Source organism: Cydia pomonella, chromosome 21, assembly GCF_033807575.1.
Source record: "Cydia pomonella isolate Wapato2018A chromosome 21, ilCydPomo1, whole genome shotgun sequence".
Classification (NCBI taxonomy): Eukaryota; Metazoa; Arthropoda; class Insecta; order Lepidoptera; family Tortricidae; genus Cydia; species Cydia pomonella.
In genome coordinates this window covers 15,515,494-15,536,440 of record NC_084723.1, presented here as the reverse complement: position 1 = coordinate 15,536,440, position 20,947 = coordinate 15,515,494, and the positions used below count along the sequence as shown (strand labels likewise).

Here is a 20,947-nt window from a genome sequence, read left to right as displayed (position 1 = left end):
ACAGTCTTTTCAAGGTGTTGGCCGAGCGCCTCGACTGGCGGTTATAAAGTTTTGGGTGGAGGTGGCAATTGGGAGAGCGAAATAGAGCATGGCAACTTGCGCCCCTCCTCTCCACACATCTTAGTTTTTAATCATAAGTTCTTATTTTTATTTTCTCTTAGTACCTCATTAACATAGTTTTAAGTTAATACCAATAGTCGTTATGGATCACTGATCGGAAATATGTAAACCGTTTTTATTTATTTATACCTTGGGGTGTACCCAAAGGAAGTGAATTTGAACGATAAATAATGAATTGCACTAATTTGGATATCGTTTATAATGTTTTGTTAGACATGTTTTACCGTTACTATATTCTCTTCATTGAGTAATTTTTTTTTCGCTTATTCGGGTATCAATCACTGGGTGTTAAACAACAACTTTTCCCCCTTGTAAAATAAAATATATAGAGTAGGTATATGAGCTCACAGTTAGTGGACAATGTGTTACTCGAGCTCGCTAAGCAACAGCAACACACGAGCAGACCGTGATAACTCAATCTAACACTTCGGGAACATGCAGCCATTTGAATATCGATAGCATTCCACCTTCACCATCGAGTTCCATACAGAACGAAGGATACTGGACAATTGATTTCAACATATCAACAAAGTAAAACTATGTTTTTTTTCAGTCATGGATAGTATGGCGACATTTCTTTTAAAACAGACTTATGTATGTTAAATTACATTACTGTACAGTCAGCATCAAAAGTAGCGGATCAAATAACGCTTCATAAGTATCTACCATTCTGTAACAGACTAACAAAAAGTGATGTCTTTAATATATAACAACTAAGACTGTAAAAGATATATTTTTGAACGCGAATTTTAGAACATTTTCTATTTGGAAAAGTTATACGGAATATCAGATACTTTTGGCGCGTTGTTTCATCCGCTACTTTTGATGCTGACTGTACAACAATATAAAATGGCCCACCGGCTCTAAAGTTCATCCTCAAAAGGAATTCTCTGAATTTTGGCCTTATGTGAATATTTTTTATATGATATGTTCAATATTACCAGTATCTTGTCTATACGTTTTGCTTTTTTGATATTCTTGTTTTTATAACAACTCATCATCATCATCACAGGCCTTTGCGTCTATTGCAGACGATTTAAGTATTGCTGTTTAGACAACGGGTTTGGTGACTGTGGAGGCCGATGCGTGAGCGACGACCTCCCACATTTTTGGCAGAGAAAGCTCATGCCACCTGAGGTTCCAGTCCCGATTTGCTTTCTGCGACACCTTCTGCTATCTAACGTAGTAAACCAGGCGTGGTCGCTTAGCTTTCTCCCCTCCACAACACGCTTGCGCCATCCATCACGGTCTTCAGCTAAGGTTTCCCAGGCATGGTGGTCGATTTCAAATGCTGACATGTGTCTCGCTTAACACAGTCTTTAAAGCGCAGCATCAGTCTTCCAACGTTCCTTTTAGCATACGCAACTGCACCAAGCAAGACACGACGAGGTATTCTAGAGGATTCCATCCGGTGCACATGCCCCAGCCACCGCAAGCGTCTCTGTTTGAGAAGAGCGGCAAGACTGGGCAGCTGCGCTTTTTCAAGAACCCTTTGTCACTTTGTCCTGCCAAGTTATGCCTAAAATGTTGCATAACAACTAGGTTACTTAAAAAGCACTAAAATAGGCCAAATAAATGCGCTGTAAACAGACGCCTAGCACACAAATTCGGCAATAATAAACGCAAAAATCAAAATGGTGAAACACAGATAATTTCTTTCTTATTCCGTTCCTAAATATCGTTACGATTGGTTAAGTTTTAGAGAAGGAAAATGACGAGAAGGAAAGCTCGATTTCTGAGATTTTTACCCAGGATTTTTCGCCAAAGCTGCAGTTGTCCTTATTGCACTAATTAGGAACCGTCGAACGTTAGGAGTGTGACGGAGATATTTATCTAAAATTCTCAAAAATCTGGTATTACTTCTTTAAAAACGTGGGTTATATGTATGTGTAAATCAGAGTCGGTATAAAAAACATTGTGTATTGTAAATAGTTTTGTTATATTTATAATACTATTTAATGTCATTCCAGTAAGAGTGGGAGTTTATTCCAATGCTAAGCCATAAGTCCCCGCAATTGCGTTGTAGAACAAAATATGTATGGAGATAACGCTCGGTCGAGCTCTCCTACGGGACTCGGGGCTAATTTAGTATGGACAGGGCTTTTATTTAGTTTAATATAAAGTAAACGTAGAGTAAATTCTTTGTTTTCATTAAATGTGGTTAACAATAGGTCTTATGATAGTTATAAGTATCATACATATAGCCACATTATTACATTAAGTCTGCGTCGAAGTAATTAATGTATCATAAAACTTGAGTGATGATGTCACGTATGGTTTAATTATAAGCTAAGTTGGCCCAAAAATACACTGTCAATTAATTTATGAGTTTATTTTTCTTTACGTCTTTCACAAAATTCACTTAAACAAATATACCTCTTTAGTTTCGATTGTATCAGCACGCAAACGTTTGTTACAAATATGAAAAACATGCCGCAGTAAAAAAAGTGTCGACACATCTTTAGGCCACCTGTAGGTATTTTATTTTGACGCTAATCTTATTAGTATGAATATTTTCTCTGACATTGGGGACCTTTCACATCTCCAAATTTAATGTATTTTTAACCACAGACACTAACATCTCTGTTCTAAAAATGTTTCTAATATGTATTACTTGTATTATCACTGTAAATGTTGTATTGACTTGTAAAAGAGCCATTGAGGCCTCAATACATTTTTTAAATCTGATTGTAAGAAAATTTTACATTCTTACCTACTTATTGTAAATCAACTTTTCTCTCTAGCTATACAAATAAGTATTGTTTAGTCACAGCAATGATCGTGAAGCCACGCCTGCGCTCTGACGTTTATATTAGGACGAGAGTAAGTTATCTCGGCCATCATAATCTAACAAAGGATCACAATAGAGTGTTGCTCCATCATCAATATATTACCCGACAGGGAACAAGCAGTTTTGATACTTGTAGCTAATGATACTTGTTATAACTCCAGATAGGTTATAGCCTTTCCGAAATTGAAGCAATGAAATTCTACAAACAGTTGCTTTTTAGTCGCTATTCAAGATATAACGATACAGAGATATGTAGTTTATTTTACAAGTATGGCATATTATAATGCGCTTATTAACGTCAAATGAAGCCCATTAGAATAAAATCGTTAAGTATTAGATTGATGATTTAGTTATATAGTTTGATCCACGTTGATGCTAAAATTGTGCTGACGATTATTTGTATGTAAGCATTTTTTTACACGTTCACTGTACTCATACAAAAACATATGACAGAGTGCTTTCACTTTGACGTTGTGAACCTATAGTGGAAGTGGATGACCTTGGAAATTTTAGACCTATTTCAATACTTCCTGTTCTCAGTAAAGTGTTTGAAAAAATTGTATTAAACCAATTGCTTCGACATTTCAACTCGAATGAACTACTTCAAGATCAGCAATTTGGTTTTACAAGAGGTCGTTCGACGACTGATGCCGCCTCTGTACTAATCAAGCACATATACGACGCCTGGGAACACTCGCTAGATGCTATAGGTGTCTTCTGCGATCTGTCCAAAGCATTTGATTGCGTGGAGCATGACACACTTCTACACAAGCTGAAGCACTACGGTCTGTCAACGGAAGCTCTAAGCCTTGTTAAGTCTTACTTAAACCAAAGAACCCAGAAAGTGGTTGTAAATGGAACGGAGTCTACTGGAATGACTGTAAAGCTCGGAGTTCCACAGGGTTCAATTTTGGGTCCTTTTCTCTTCCTTGTATATATAAATGATCTGCCGAACCTTGTAAAACATAAATGTGAGATAGTCTTATTTGCTGATGACACCTCACTAATTTTCAAAGTTGACAGGAAACTGAGCGATTATAGCCAAGTCAATGAAACTTTGGAAAAGGTACTAGAATGGTTCACAGCAAATAACTTACTTCTTAATGCGAAAAAGACGAAATGTGTCAAATTTTCGCTGCCGAATGTAAGAAAATCTGAAACTATCATCACATTAAATGGCGAAACGCTGGACCTTGTCGAGAATACGGTTTTTCTGGGCCTTACTTTAGATAGTAAACTGCAATGGGCCCCTCACATATCTGCCCTGGCGAAAAGGTTGAGCTCTGCCGCGTATGCAGTAAGAAGAATCAGGCAGTTTACTGACGTGGAGACAGCTCGCCTAGTTTACTTCAGTTACTTTCACAGTATTATGTCTTATGGCATACTGGCGTGGGGCAAAGCAGCTGACATAGAAACCATCTTCGTTCTTCAGAAGAGGGCAATCAGATCTATTTATAACATGGCTTCTCGTGACTCACTGAGAGAACGATTCAAGGAAATAGATTCTCACAGTAGCTTCACAATACATACTAGATGTGATAATGTATACGCATAAGAATATAAAGTCCTTTAAGAAACTGTCCGATATCCATAGTTATAATACGCGAAATAAACATAAGTTAGTAGTCTCCAAGTTTCGTCTACAGAAAATTAAAAAATCGTTCATGGGAAACTGTGTAACATTTTATAACAAAGTACCCTTAGAGGCATGGAACCTGCCCTATACTTCATTCAAGCAATACGTCAAAAATGCACTTCTCAAAAAGGGATACTATAAAATAGATGACTACTTGGGAGACACGGAATCATGGCCAAGTATCCAGTCTCAAAAGCTGTAATAGTTTTGCGTGCAGTGTCCCGGAGAGGCATATGGCGCTGTTGTTTCTAGCTGTTCAACCTTATGTATTAATGTTTGTTATGTTTTAGTTATTTTGATGATGACATTGACATATTAAATACATAGTACTTATGTATTCTGTAGAACTAGTTTTAAGATTGTTAGCTTAACAGTCTCTTGACGTGAAATATGTATTTCATACAATTTTTTATTTTTTTTATTCTTTGACATTTGGAGAACCTTTACACCTCCAAATCTTATTATTGTGTATTATTATTTTTCTCAGACCGTGGGGACCTTATACATCTCCAAACTTAATGTATTAACCGTGGAGACTATACGTCTCTGTCATATTGTATAATATACTTGACTTGGTACATACTAGTTATGTACAGAATGTAGCATTAGTTTATGAGACTGCTAGTTTAACAGTCCAGACGCGGTTTATTTATTTAGTATAAATTTTATTTTGACACTTGGAGAGACTTTACACCTCCAAATTTTATTAGTATTAGTACTCTGACATTGGGGACCTTTTACATCTCCAGATTTAATGTGTTTTTAACCATAGAGACTATACATCTCTATTGTATTGTATTAATTATTTATTTTAAGATTATTATAATGTAATGTTTACCCAGGTATTGGCTGTTGTATTTATAAATGTTGTTATGTATTTTTCATGTCACTATATGATGTTACTATAAATGTTGTATTGACTTGTAAAAGAGCCCTTGAGGCCTACTTGCAGAATAAATTTTTGAATTTTGAATTTTGAATTTTGGAATCCTGAAAAAAAAGCTTTATGACCCCACATTGGACAGGGAACGTGTTAATCTGCCGACACTCTACTAGAGTAGATAAATTTTAAAACAGTATACTAATAAATACGTTTTTGGTAAGATTTTTTTTCGCTGACTGTACTTTTCTTTCTGCATGCAACTAACTAATACTCATTGAGACAATTCTAACAAACCCAAACACAATTAGGTTGCGTTGTCTTATCACAAAGTTCTCATGACCACCTCCTGTCTCCCTCATCAGATCAGCTCCATGTCATCATAATATTGCATTGTCATTCAATTTACATATATGTGCAAAATTCAGCTCAATCGGAAATGGGTCCAACCTAGCTTCCACGATTTGACCCACATTAACTAACAGGGCATGTTAAAAAAAGCTTGTAAAATTGCACTAAGTATACGCACCAAACAAACGAAATAAATGAAAGTCTCACTAAACAGTAAAGTATCAAGAAAGTTATAGGCGGGCTAATCCAAGCCCACGGAGGTGTGAGCGTTGTGAATTACGTCCCAGCGGGGACTCGAACCCTGGACCGGGGCTTCTCGGAACGTGATATGATCGCTGGCATGTTGATTGTGGCGAGCAGGTGGTAAAAAACGGAATGTTTGGCCACTGAGAAAAACTAACACTAAACATAATACCTATATACCTAATAGTATTTAAATCAATTAAATTAAACCTAATCCGTACTCAACGTGCTCGTCAGCATGAAGTTGATGTAACTTCTTATATTTTTTTATCAATTTAAAAACTTTAACTATCTTGATATTCAATTTATTTTATTTATATTGTTAATATTATTTCTGATTTTATCTCTTATTTCCTAGCGTGTAAGTAAAATAACAATTAAAATTTGTTTTGACATTTTTATTTTCATGCCCATGTTTGGGAAGTTTCCATATTTTTTTTCGAATCTTGACAATTTATCTGCAATTCCTAACATGTAAGTGAATTGATTTTAAACGAAACTTGCATTTGTTTTTTCAATAAATAAATAAAAATACCCCTATAATGGACATGGCACTATACTCTGTACCTTTATCTTTAGGTATTTAAATAAAAGTAAACAAAATCTACTCTCAAATGGCTCCTTAAGCTAATTGAGGATAGATGAAAATATTTTTTTTTAATACCACGACGGTGGCAAGCAAGCATACGGCCTGCCTGATGGTAAGCAGTCACCGTAGCCTATGGACGCCTGCAACTCCTATTACATGATCAAATAATGTAGGTTAAAGTCAGGTCGTTCAGTGACAGATCCAGGCGGTTGTGTATTTGGTCGGTTAACCAATAAATATTATACCTACCTGAAAATTTACAAATTGTTTACTTTTATTTAAATACCTAAAGATACAGCGTATAGTACTGAGACGTAAATCAAAAATTCTGTAAAATAAGTAGACATTTAACATCAGTTTTTAAACAGTGCCAACATGTTACCATAAACAAGAGCTATAGAGCTGCTTAAGATGACGTCAATATAATTTTATGAAAATAATTTGACTTCTGAGGACATTTGATAGTTTTTACCACGGAAATCAGATGCAGACAAAAACTAATAAATCAGTCACAACTATGATTATTTAATTAAGATAAAGATTGTGGTCCAACCGGCTCAATGCCACTTACACTTGTCAAATATTCAACGAATATTATAATTTAAACTAATATAGGAAACTTAGCAAAAAAGTTGATAAATCATCGACGCGACGGGGAACTCGCGCTATTAAGACATTATTATTGCTGGTGAGAAAATTATTAATAGATTTAGAGTCCGCATTCGTACTCATTTTAGAACAACGTGTTTGATTACAATGAAACTTTGCACATACGATGAAATTAGGGATGAAGAAAACACGAACGTAGGTCTAAAAAGCATTTTTTTTTTACATTTCATGCACAAAAGCTAAGAATATGAAAATTGCTTCTAAAACGAGTAATTTTATTTTTGAGGTAACTCAGCGATTTCTTTTCCTATTAAACTTACAATAAATTAGAATTAAAAAACATGATATCCGCGGTCCCGAGTACGCATACTCACATCCATCTCTCTCACTCTTACGCTCAGTGACAGTGAGAGAAACACGGCACAAACTAATACGGGGCCTTAAATTTTTTATAGATTAAACAAAAAAATTGTAGTTTATTCTTCGACACACGGCACGGGGCCTTAAGATTTTTATAGATTAAACTAAAAAAATTGGTAGTTTATTTATTCTTCGCAGTATTTACATACTGTCGTGAAAATGTTTAATTCAAAAGAAATAAACATAATTTATCACATTAACTTTAAATAAAAAAAACCCTAAAAAACATACCTTTCTCACCAATAGAAAAAAAAGCTATCCTAACCAGGTATCAACCAAATAGTAACTCGATCTGATATTAAACACAAATCAGATGCGAAAGCGTCACATTAAATTTTAACTAGAAGTGTTTAACATGGTTCTTAGGCAAAATAAACAAATTAAGTTAATTTATGAGACACCTCGCCTGACGGTTTCCATTAATTTATTAATTTAATGCTATTAACGTATAATGTTATGGGTTTCCGCCAAAATTGGAAAATGCTCTATGCGCCTGTGCAGGTTAAACTAGCTCCTGCCCGTGGTTTCGTCCGCGTAGATGTCATTAAATTAAAATAGGTTGTTTGTATTTCGTCGGCCGGAGGTCGGTCGGAGGGTCGGCAACGCACATGTAACACCTCTGGAGTTGCAGGTTTCCATGGGCTACGGTGACTGCTTACCATCAGGCCGTATGCATGTTTGCCACCGTCGTGGTATTCAAAAAAATAGATTATTTCGCACCATGAACCAAATAAACCACCAGCAAATATTAGAAAAACGTAGTCACTAGTTCTTTTTTATCATTATCTCTATTTAATAAATAGCAGAACTAAAAAAAGTAGGTGACTTGACTGTAATATATGGGTATAATGATGTAAGAGGGTAGAAACAATTCTCACTGACATAATGTATAAGTACCTACTTATCATCGCTCTCTTCCAATAAATGGTTGTTACCAAGCGGACGCGTCTTGTGCTTTCTCTCCGTTCTAGAAGTTCCTGGATAGTCAGTGCATCGTAAATACTTCAGTGGCGACGAAATCGAACTGTAAACGCGTGTGAAACTTTTTTTTTAGTGGACGTGAGTGAATATCGCAGTTACAATGTCTATCGGTAAAATTAGTGCTTTCGATGTGCATAAGGATAATTGGGATTTATATGTGGAGCGCTTGGGCCAGTATTTTGTGGTTAACGACGTTAAACCGGCTGTGCAGGTAGCGACTTTAATCACCGTTATGGGTAGTGAGGCGTACGAGCTCATGGCAAACTTATGTTCACCGGACAAACCGTCAACAAAAGAATTTGATGACCTTGTGGCAGTTATGAAGAAGCACCTACAGCCGACGCGAAGTACCATGGCCGAACGATTTAAATTTCGTCAGAGGACACAAAGAAGTGACGAAACCATCGCGGAATATACTGCGGAGTTAAAAAAGTTAACAAAAGATTGTGATTTTCAAGAAGCCAGTTTAAAAGAGAATTTACGAGACCAATTCGTGTGTGGTATCCGTAATGATAGCATTCGGCAAAAGTTATTTACGGAAGATAACCTAACATTTGAAAGAGCATTTAAAATAGCGGTGGCGATGGAAGCAGCGGAAAGTCATGCGGCGTTGGTACAGGACCGTTCTACAATAGAGGAGGGAGTATCATCATCCATGATAGCAACGGCAGTGCATCAGCTGGCCACGGTGAAGCGGGACAAGCGACAGTCGGCGGAGGCGGCTAGCACCGAGCGCTATGGGCCGCGCGGTCAAAAGGTCACGCAGGGCGACGGGACAAAGGGCGCTATGGGCGCGGGCAAGCGACGAGTCGTTACGAACAGTGCGGACTGGAAGGGAGGACAAACCCAGCAATGTTCGGCGTGCGGAGGGCAGCATGGACAGAGCTCGTGTAAATTTAGGGCCTATGTTTGCAGAGTATGTAATAAAGAAGGGCATCTTAAGAAAATGTGTCCGAATTTAAGAAAAAACGTCTCTTTTCATGCGATGTTAGAAGAGCAGGCAGGGTACCAGTATTCAGACAGTGACAGTAACGGCAGTGAAGAGGTAAATAACTTTTCTATAGATGCTAAAAAGTTGAAGAAGTATGGGCCTTACATGGTGCAATTAAAAGTGAATAATGTAAATTTAGTTATGGAAGTAGATACGGGCAGTGCGATATCTTGTATTAGCTATGATTGTTATAGTCAATTATTTCCTGAGTGTCCGTTAAAAGCTAGCAATTTGAATTTATGTTATTATACGGACATAAGTGTCAAACCCGCAGGTAAAATATTACCTTCGGTGCAATATAACAAAAAATGTAAAGAGTTAGATTTGTATGTAATGGTTAACGGGAAAACGAGTTTACTCGGCAGACAGTGGATAAAAGAGTTAGGAATACTACCTGACTTAGTAAAATCCGTCAATTGTAATAATGTTAGTACAAAGCATATTTTTGACATAAACGATTTCAGTTCCAGATATTGTGAAGTATTTGAAGGCGGCTTGGGAAGGTTTACTGGCGGAACGGTGGGGTTCCGGCTGCGAGAGGGCGCGGCGCCCGTGTTCCTGCGCGCACGACCTCTGGCGTACGCGCTGCGCGAGCCAGTTGAGCGCGCGCTCGATCAGCTGGTGGCGGACGGTGTGATCACTCCGGTAAACTCGTCCGACTGGGCTACGCCTATTGTTCCGGTGATGAAAAAAAGATGGAACCATTCGGGTATGTGCTGACTTTAAGCTAACTCTCAACAGATGTTTGGAGGTAGACCGTTTTCCGCTGCCACGGGTTGATGACTTACTTGCTAAATTATATGGAGGGACTCGATTTACCAAATTAGATTTATCGCAAGCGTACGCACAATTTGAATTAGACGAATCCAAACGGTTTACAGTGATAAATACCCATAAAGGCTTATTCATGTACAATCGACTTATATACGGCTTAGCTTCGAGCCCCGGTATTTTTCAGAGGAAATTAGAACAGCTATTTGGAGATTTACCGCGCGTAGGTATTTTTTTAGACGATCTGATAATAACCGGGGAAGATGATGAAACGCATTTAAAAACGTTACATGAGGTGTTCAGAAGGCTCAAAACTTACGGTCTAAAGGTTAGGAAAGACAAATGTACTTTCTTTTCCGAATCGGTGACGTACTTAGGTTTCGTTATCAGTAAACATGGTGTACACACGTGTCCTGAGAAAATAGAAGCAATAAAAAAGGTTCCCGAACCAAATAGTATTACGGAGTTACGGTCTTTTATAGGCTTAGTAATGTATTATGCGAAATTTGTCCGAAATATTAGTACGGTACTCACACCGTTTTACAAGTTACTAAAGAAGGGGGTTACATTTCAGTGGAACCAGGAGTGTAGTGAGGCGTTTAGGAAAATAAAAGAAATATTAACGTCTAGTGAAGTCCTGGCTCATTATTCTCTCGATCTGCCGGTGGTTTTGACTTGTGACGCTAGTAGCTTGGGGGTGGGCGCTGTGGTGTCTCACATTACGCCGGACGGCGAGCGGCCGGTGGCGTACGCGTCGCGAACACTCAATGCGGCAGAAAAGGGCTATTCGCAAATTGAACGTGAAGCATTGAGTATAATATTTGGGGTGAGAAAATTCCACCAATATTTATATGGTAGGGAATTCACTTTACGGACCGACCATAAGCCTCTGGTATCTATTTTTGGCGAAAAGAAAGGAATACCAGTAATGGCAGCTAGTAGACTTCAACGATGGGCGGTATTGCTAGCCGGATATAATTTTAATATTGAATATGTGCGCAGTGAGAGTAACGCGGCAGACGCCCTGTCCCGTTTGCCGGTAAACAAATCGGTCAGTTTAACGAAAGAAGTTACGTATTTGAATTTTGTTCAAGATTTTTTACCTATAGATAAAAAAATGGTTCAAGTTAGCACAGAAAAAGATTCTGTATTAAGGCGAATAGTAAGTTATTTACAGACCGGGTGGCCATCATCAGTAAATGACAGAGAGGTCCAACCTTACTTTTTACGACGAAACGAATTGTATATGGACAGGGGCTGCATGGTTTGGGGCTACCGGTTAGTAATCCCAGAAGTATTGCGGGAAAAGTTATTACGGGAGCTACATGTGGGACACATGGGTATTGTAAAAATGAAGAGTATGGCGCGCAGTGTCATGTGGTGGCCGGGCATCGACGCGGACGTGGAGCGCACCTGCAGGAGCTGCGGCACGTGCGCGGCGGAGAGCTCGGCGCCGCCGCGCGCGCCGCCGCAGCCCTGGCGGTACTTGACGGACGTCTGGACCAGATTACATATTGATTTTTTGGGACCCATACAGGGTAGGACATTTTTGATTCTTATCGATTCTACTTCTAAGTGGTTAGAGGTTTTCCAAATGCAGTCGACCACGGCGAAAGCTGTAATAAAGGTATTAAGAGAGACTTTCTCGCGTTTCGGTTTACCACGAGAAGTAGTTTCGGATAACGGACCACCCTTTACAAGTCAAGAGTATAAAAGTTTCATGACACATAATCGGGTCAAGGTCACTTTTGCGGCCGCGTACCATCCGGCTTCCAACGGGGCTGCCGAGGGGGCAGTCAAGTTGTGCAAGCGGGCTATTAAAAAGGCTATGCGGGATGGTGGCGATATAGATGCAGCGTTGCAGGCTTACCTTCTAGCGTATCGGAATGTAGAACATAGTACCACAGGGGTATCACCGGCAGAGCTATTGCAGCGTAGGAAGCTTCGTTCCAGGCTAGACTTGTTAAAGGATGGATCGGTAGAAGACAAAGTCAAGGAACGACAAACAAAGCAAATAACTTACGCTGGCGGTACATCTAGGGAATTTAACGTGGGGGAAAATGTGTGGTATAGGAACTATAGTGGGGGTAGTAGATGGTTAGATGGTAGAATTCAGGAAAAAACAAGTTCACGTAATTATATAGTTGCAGCGGAAAACGGTTCATCCATTCATAGACATGTGGATCAAATTAAAAGTCGCTGGATGAGCACATATGAGGATCCGTCTCCGTCATCACCAACCCAAGAGTCGGACGGGTTGAGGAGTGAGCGCAACGACACATCTAGTGTAACGGTTGAAGATCAATGCCCTGCGGAGTCTGGTGGAGCAGCGGTGACAGCTCCCTCGCCACCCCGATCTAATACGTCAGAATCCACCGACCCCCCGGTCAACCTTCCCCGGCCCACACTGAGACCTAGGGATAAGTTACGTTCTGTAAAAAGATATGGGTTTGAGATTGACTAAAAAACTTTATCATGAAAATGTACCTAGTTAATTAATTTTCATACATGTTAGAAATAAGGGTGGAGGTGTAATATATGGGTATAATGATGTAAGAGGGTAGAAACAATTCTCACTGACATAATGTATAAGTACCTACTTATCATCGCTCTCTTCCAATAAATGGTTGTTACCAAGCGGACGCGTCTTGTGCTTTCTCTCCGTTCTAGAAGTTCCTGGATAGTCAGTGCATCGTAAATACTTCACGTCATGACGTCACGTTCTGTTTTCATATTAATTCCAGTAGTGGCTAATTGTTTTGATATTTCGAAACTCTCTCTTACTTGCGTAGGTAAAGCCCATTTCATTTACCATGGCGGGATTCCACTTGAGACAGACAAGTACATAAACAATAGAAGTTAGTGACAACAAAAGACACCCGACAAACTATTTTAGCGGCGTCGTGTCTTACATGTAACTGTCCTGTCTTGATTCTATTGTGTTATTATTTGACCACACATGAAATGGGGTATACTATAGTTATTTGTTTTACAAGGGAGCAAAGTTGTCTTGAAACCCTCGCAACGCTTAAGATTCCACTTCTCGACCCACTCGCTACGCTCGTGTTCAATTTTGGGATCTTTCGGTTGCTCGGGTATCAATATTAGCATGAGCGGTTAAACAAACTTTGCCTCCGAATGAAACCTTTGCAACGTGAGGAAAATACAAACTATGAAATACCAAAAAAAAAAAACAAATCAAATCTAAATGAACTTAATTAAACATTTATCATTCAAAATCACCATTTAAAAGTCAATTCTATAAAGCTAACATAAGGAAACGAATCAAAATTTGCATCTGATTACTTTGCCCCACATGTGGATAAAATGTAACTTTCTCATTAGTTTTTGAACAACCAAGAGGGCCTTTACCAGTTGGTGTTGTGAAAGTTAGGGGATGAATTTTGAGATAAAAAGTATGATATTCATGTGTCGAGCAAACATGAAAAATATTCAGACATACAAACTTTCATATTTATAAGTATCATTATAGTAATATGATACTGTTAACGTATAATGTTATAGCCGTTAAGCCGAAATTGGAAAATGTTCCATGTTAGCGCCTACTCTTTGTGTCAAAATTACTGTGGTGACACATTATAGCTATTATTAAAACGGTTTTTATTCAGCCATGTTTTATTTTTAGCTCAAAATATTGGTGGGTATTGATAGATATATATAGATAGAATACACTTTTTTGACACACCTCAGTAAAAAGATACAAGAAAACAAACAATTGAATTGTATTGGTGGCTCAAAATAAAATATAGGTGGTTCTTGCTTCCTATGACAAATGTAAGATGTTTTTTAAATGTTGAAAACAGAAGGCCTACCGCGAACCACGTACGACGTGCTGCCTCTCTGTCGCACTTGTAAATTCGTACGTAAGTGTGACAGGAAGGCAACACTGCCGTCCTATCACTAAAACCTATCTAACCCACAAATTATAGTTTTGAGATATGGGCAAAAAACGTTCAAACCCATATCTCTAGAAAATGTGTACATTTCTTCCGGATTTCTTTTGTGCATAAATTAAAACTAAATTTATCCTTACTTTGTTTGAAAACCATTTCCTCAAATATTATATTATTAATTAGAAAATCACAATTTTGTGTTTTAGTGTTGCAAATAATTACTATAATATGAGCGATATTACTCTTAAAACACCGTTAAGTATACCTTAACCGTTCTTTAGAATTGAATAACATATAAAAAATAACTAAATAACGGCCAAGTCAATTTACGTGTTTATAGTATCGTAATTGTGAATTGTGTAATAAACAAAACATAGCTTAATAACCGCAAAGCTACTGAACAATTTTATAGTATTTTATCTGTTAAAATATTACCTAGAAAACATTTGTAATAAACACCGTATTGGACTGTAACCGTTTTTTAGCTATGTAATGATTATACATATTGAAGTAATTTGTATGCATTCCTATACTAAAACCCCGTTAAATGACGAACTAGTAATGCTCACTAGGTTTAAGTCTTGGAAATATTCACAAAAAAAGGTTTATTGTATTAACAAAATCATGTTTACCTGCATTATACTACTAAAATTTAAGAGAAATTCAATATGTTAAATCACATCTATATCGTATATGTATTTATTCGCATGCAAAAATAAAACCAAAAACTTAAAAAATACTGACAAATCAGTCGTCAACTTTTTAAAATATAAAACGCAAATTGTGTCAGTCTCAAAAATGTGTTAAATGTACGTGAAGAAGTAGATTACTAACCATTGTAAGGTGCCTGATCCATGTAAGGCCCAGTGTCTAATGAAGCCCACTTTTGAAAATGCGCCCCCCGCGCTTTGATTGCCAGTTCAAAAACCTAGTAAGGCTAAATGACTACACTAAAACCTATCATTTCTCAGATCCCTACTAGTTTTTTTATACGGAATTTTTGACTTCCTGAGTTTTACTACGGTAAAAGGTAAGTTAACATGCTACTTACTAGGTTTAGAGGCATAGAAATCTGTAGTAATCATAATAATTGTGCCGATTTTGGAGCAGATACAAATAAGATAAAAAACGAATTTCCAATAATTAGTTACCCACCTTACCTAGTAGGTTTTTATATAGGGCAGCCAAAATCAGCCTTTAACACCCTTCGCATAAAAATAAAGTATTAATCTCATGCATTATGGAATGGCTGTAGTACAATATGCGGAGATGATCAGAGGCTTCACTTTCATAATTCCGTTGAATTTGGGGACCCGCTAAAGTGTGGTAGTTTCTTAAGTTACTTGGAGTTAGTAACTATTACAAAGCTCAATTAATGCCTTTTTTTATTTTACTCCATTAATCTGCACTTCTTTTCTTCTGAAGCTTTTTCTCGTTAAGTAGAAAAATCTAAACTTCCCTTCTAATGCATCTACTTAACTTTTTAAAATGTTCGTCTCGTCTAAGGCCGTTGGAAAAGACGATGCGAGCCAAAACATGATCCTCCCTCTAATTGACCTTATTGATCATATCATCATATGTATCCTCGATAGCTCTATTCTTCTTATATTTTCCCGTCGCTTCGGTAAGATGCCGTTAAAAATTCCAATTCCTTCTCCTTCTCAAACTACCGCTCTATTTATTTCCATTTCTTTGTTTCCTCTCTAAAGTTCTTGAGTGTCTTTTGTACATAAACAGATTACCGTTTTGAACAGACATGCGCTCACGAACCCATATTAACCCGGTTACCCTACTCGGCACAGTATAATTATCGCTCTTGTAAAAATACTGCAGATATGGTATATCACGGTGTTATCATTCTTGGATTTCGGTAATGCTTTCAACACGGGTGACTTCGATATCTTAGTAGGCATATTGCGTTCTCTTAATGTATCTCCTGTGACAGTGAACTAGTTTCATAGTTATTAAGTAGGGCGTCAACAGAGGTGGATTGCTCTTAATCTTTATTGTGCCTGCACAGGACGGGGCAGCGTGTTGTCTCCTGTTTCATTTCCTTACTTTATATACTCTAACACGTTATATTTCCTTCTTCTACCACTTTAAACATACTGTCAAGGCTCTTTTACTCATCTACCATAGACTATCTGCACCATGAACATGAACACTAATATAGAAAGCATTTTGATTTGGACTTTCACGTTACGGTCTCAAGGTAAATCCACTGAACTTATAGTGATAGGTACCTAGGTCAAAGTGTTCTGCCAGGACTGATTTTAGTACTCTACCTGCCATTATTTTTAACGGTACCTATTTAGATTTCCTACTCTCCCCAGGTCTCTTAAATCTCGCTGTTTCTCTATCATGGATACCTTAGATAAGCGAGTTTAGAAGGATTTTTTTATATATAAAAGCATCACTCCGCAGAGTTCGAAACATTACGCCACTAAGATTGCATTAGCTCAATCCCTCTTACTAATTATATTAGTTTATGCTGACACTTGCTACTTAGACCTTTGGAAGACCAACTCAATATGTTTGAGCAATTCCAGCAACTCTCTATTAAGTATATAGTTGCTTTTTAAATTAGATCATGTCTTCGTAGTGACCATGTTCTCGCTACGTAGAAATCCACTACCGACGTGAATTATCATTGGTGTATCGTTCTCCATTTTTGTATGTAAATCATAGCACTTACTTTCGGTTTCCGGTTTTTTTTTATATAAGCATGCATCCATCAGTCACCGAATAAAAAAGACAACTTACAGAGCACGGCGCATTGTTAAACTGTCTGCCTTACGTAATAAAATTCAAGGGAATATGTTTTACACTTAGCGGGGTTTTAGCGTGGCATTGTTGGTTGGCCGTGTTTAACTGTTGTATTATTATTCTTTTTCTCAAACATAATTACCCGTTAAGCACACTAAATAGGTTTTAGTGATGTATTTGTTACATGAATCGCAATAAAAGTCTTTTACACAAACGGTTAAAGAACGTTAGCCATGTTTAAGCATAGTAACTGTTTTTTTGTGTAGTATTTAATAAAAAAAATTGTACTTGATAAAACATATTAATATTTTTTCCAAGTAAATGTGTTTTAGCTATGTATAACGTAAAAGATTAATTAAAATAAAAAACTGGCTAAGCGCTTTTATATTACTTATAGAAGAATAATGTAGGTTTGCGATTTTATAGTATTGAGAAGTATCAAATTATAATGCAGTTAGCGTGTTAGGTCGAGTCTGTATCTCCGTAACTACAACAGATAAAAATATGATTCCAAGACCAGTCGATAGAGAATTCTTTTCTCTTTTAGAATATTTGTCCAAATGAAAACTGGTATTATGCAGCTTTGAGCGGTTTTAGAGATAGGACGGCAGAACACGTCGAACGTGGTTCGCGGTAGGCCCTCAGATGGGACTACGTATGGAGAAGCGGCCGTCTTAAAAACCGTGTTTAACCCAAATATCTGCCTATTCGGAACCACAAGCTGTTTTGCATTATCATAGGAATTTTATAGGCACAGTATGGGGTCCTGTGGACTACTGACGCCACTATGTCTTATATTAGGATAAAACCATCCCATCAGAAGTAAATAGGCTCAAACCACGCTGTGAAATAAATCCATTATAAACTCAATTATAGTGCAATTAAGGTTTAGATTTGATCGATTTTGGTAATGACATGAGATGTTATGGTTATAAAAATGAAGTGTTAGATACCAGTTTGTTTAATTTGATAGAACAATAACGGTCTTAGTTTATTGAACTACCGAGTATTCGGTAGTCAATTTGTTAAATGTGTTTATTTTATGTATTTTAATTTATTTATAAACGCCTAGAGAAGTTATTTAACGAATACTTGGGATTTGATGACTGTATTCATTAACGGTAAAGTAAAAAGTCATTAATGTCGTCTTTAAATGATTTTTTACCTTTACCAATTAAATTAAATTAATTTCAATCATTTGAATGTTTTTGGGGAAATAATTTAACATCCTTGTTTATAAAATGACACAGTTTAACTAAAAGTTTAGAATATTTAATATTGCTTAGATTTATTTTAAAATGTATTTTGGAGAACCGAAATTTGCAGATTTTTAAAACAATGTGCTAAACAAAAATAATTTCTGATTTCTGACTAGACAATATATAGATAACTTATTTAGAATCTTCACATAAAGGTGAATTGAAGCTCAACACACTTGCAAATAATTCCTTGAATTAGTTTTTTTTTTCATAAAGGTTAAATTAAAAATCATTCCTTGAATTAGTTAAAAGAAAGTACATTCAAATTAAGAACAGAGGAGAGGAGGGAGAAGAGAGGCATTAAAAAAATAAGGTTTTTTTTATGTAAGTGTCCGTTAATCACTTCGTTTTTATTTTAAGTGTAAATAATATCTACCTACATAAAAAAAGGTTTACAGGTCGGTATTGACGAAAGCTCGCTAGTTTTTTGTGATAAAATTTAATGTAAAAACACTTTAAACTGGCCACGAAGACAATCTAATGTGAAATTTATACGCGCTGTCGATTTAAACACAAAAACATATAAATTTCAATAAACATGACGGTAATGGGCCATTTAAATAAATAAGTCGATGGAACAATCGGATTGAAATGGGAATATCTTGTGGCGATAATTTCCTGGATAGGGAATTTATTCTATAGCTACTGTAACAATTATTTATTATAAACGAAATAAATGTTGTATTATCTCCTTTATTCGTTTTAAATCTAATTATCTGTTGTATTATTATTATTAATCCTTTTATTCCTTAAATATATAATACTACATTTTTTTTTTTTTTTTTTTATTAATTTTCTTCTAATTTAAGGACCCCTTTTGGGTAGGTATAGGCCTCCTCCAATCCTTTCCAGTATATCCATTTTTTTGTCTCTGGAGTGTACCCAAGATGCAAAATGTTGTATACAAAGGAAAATAATAGGGCTGGAATCGAATCAGCGTCCTCCGTTTCCGAGCATCCGTCTCGTCTCTGAGAAACACAAATTGAAATATTTTCATAGAAATTGAATTTGTTCTTAGAGTAATTATTTATTTGTTTAAGGAAGTAAGTGTTCATCTCAATAATATATGTACATAAAAATGTAACCTATATTATACTGTCGCATATTTGTATTGTTTCTGCAATAAAAAAATGACTCGTATCTGCGCGTCATCGTGGATGACACGTACTATAACCAATATCTTGATCAATTTCGATACCTAATAATACACAGGTAATTCTACTTCAAGTTGTTTATGAAAAACCTGTTTTTATAAATATACAGCAGTTTCAGATTATTTATAATAAAATATTACAAAGTAGTTAACGATATGTGACGCTCCTTGGGTAAAGGTACCGTATAGCGGTATTGGAGCGTCGTTAATAACAGCGTAAGCGCCGACCCCGAGCCATAAGGTAGTACCTTTACCTGTGGAACGTCACATATATTTATTAATATCCGGAACTGATTGATACCTCGCCCTTCCAGCTCAAAAGATATTGGCTGGACCGGAAAAGGACCAGCCCTCAAGCAACAAGCATCGCCATACTCATACCTGAAGGGATCTTCGAGTATCATATACATTACGTATCTAAACGTAAAACAATTACTCATACGTTAACGTTTAGTCATACTGAGCAACTTTTACTATGGAGCCAACCACGAAATCGCAAAAAAAAAAATTGATTCTCCCATAGGAAATTTGAACATCAGACCAAAAATTGATTCTCCCATAGGAAATTTGAACATCAGACCAAAAATTGATTCTCCCATAGGAAATTTGAACATCAGACCAAAAATTGATTCTCCCATAGGAAATTTGAACATCAGACCAAAAATTGATTCTCCCATAGGAAATTTCAACATCAGACCAAAAATTGATTCTCCCATAGGAAATTTCAACATCAGACCAAAAATTGATTCTCCCATAGGAAATTACAACATCAGACCAAAAATTGATTCTCCCATAGGAAATTCCAACATCAGACCAGCAAAATGTATGAAACAGCCATTTTTTTTGCGATTTCGGGGTTGGTCCCATAGTAAAAGTTGCTCAGTTTGACCTAAACATTAACGGGTTTAAGTAATTGCTTCACGTTCAGATACATACCATTCTGTATGTATATTTATCTACCTACTTCCGAAGAATGTTTGCAAACGCGTAATTGAAGGTGTCGTTCTTTTTTTAATTTAAAAAAAATTGGCAAACAATAAGTAAATAAGTAAGTAGGTAACGTGGGAAAATAATATTCCGGAATATCGATAGTTTACCCAAAGATTCGTAGGTACTTACTTAGTTTTAGGTAATTAGGTAGTCAGACCAAGACAAGTCTGCAACAATTTTGATAGCACACGTAGTGTTAATTATACGTCATAGGAGATTAAAGTTTAAAATAACACTTGCACTGCGTGTGCTATAAAAATCGTTGCAGACTTATCTTGGTCTGACTCCATAGATATTCAATGAAGTAAATACCATTCTTTCGTATCTTAACCAATAAGGTTATGTTTCACATATGTAAAACTCGATAAACGTGTAAAAATCCATTGTATTTTGATTAGGCATTTTACATGCAAACCTTGCACCGCAAAACCTGGCATTATGTGTAAATTACTAACTTATTTTGAAACCTAACACTACTGCTAT

The 20,947-nt window shown here is 36.7% G+C and overlaps 2 protein-coding genes across 2 annotated transcripts; both read left to right on the top strand.

Moving 5' to 3' along the window:
* The first annotated feature begins 8,687 nt into the window (after positions 1 to 8,687).
* LOC133529565 (uncharacterized) lies at positions 8,688 to 10,341 on the top strand. The gene has a single exon (XM_061867308.1). It carries the CDS (start codon positions 8,721 to 8,723, stop codon positions 10,329 to 10,331), a length of 1,611 nt encoding a protein of 536 aa, XP_061723292.1. The 5' UTR covers positions 8,688 to 8,720; the 3' UTR covers positions 10,332 to 10,341.
* A 1,392-nt stretch (positions 10,342 to 11,733) lies between these two features.
* On the top strand, positions 11,734 to 12,846 carry LOC133529908 (uncharacterized protein K02A2.6-like). The gene has a single exon (XM_061867710.1). The coding sequence runs from the start codon at positions 11,734 to 11,736 to the stop codon at positions 12,844 to 12,846; it is 1,113 nt and encodes a 370-aa protein (XP_061723694.1).
* Positions 12,847 to 20,947: the final 8,101 nt, after the last annotated feature.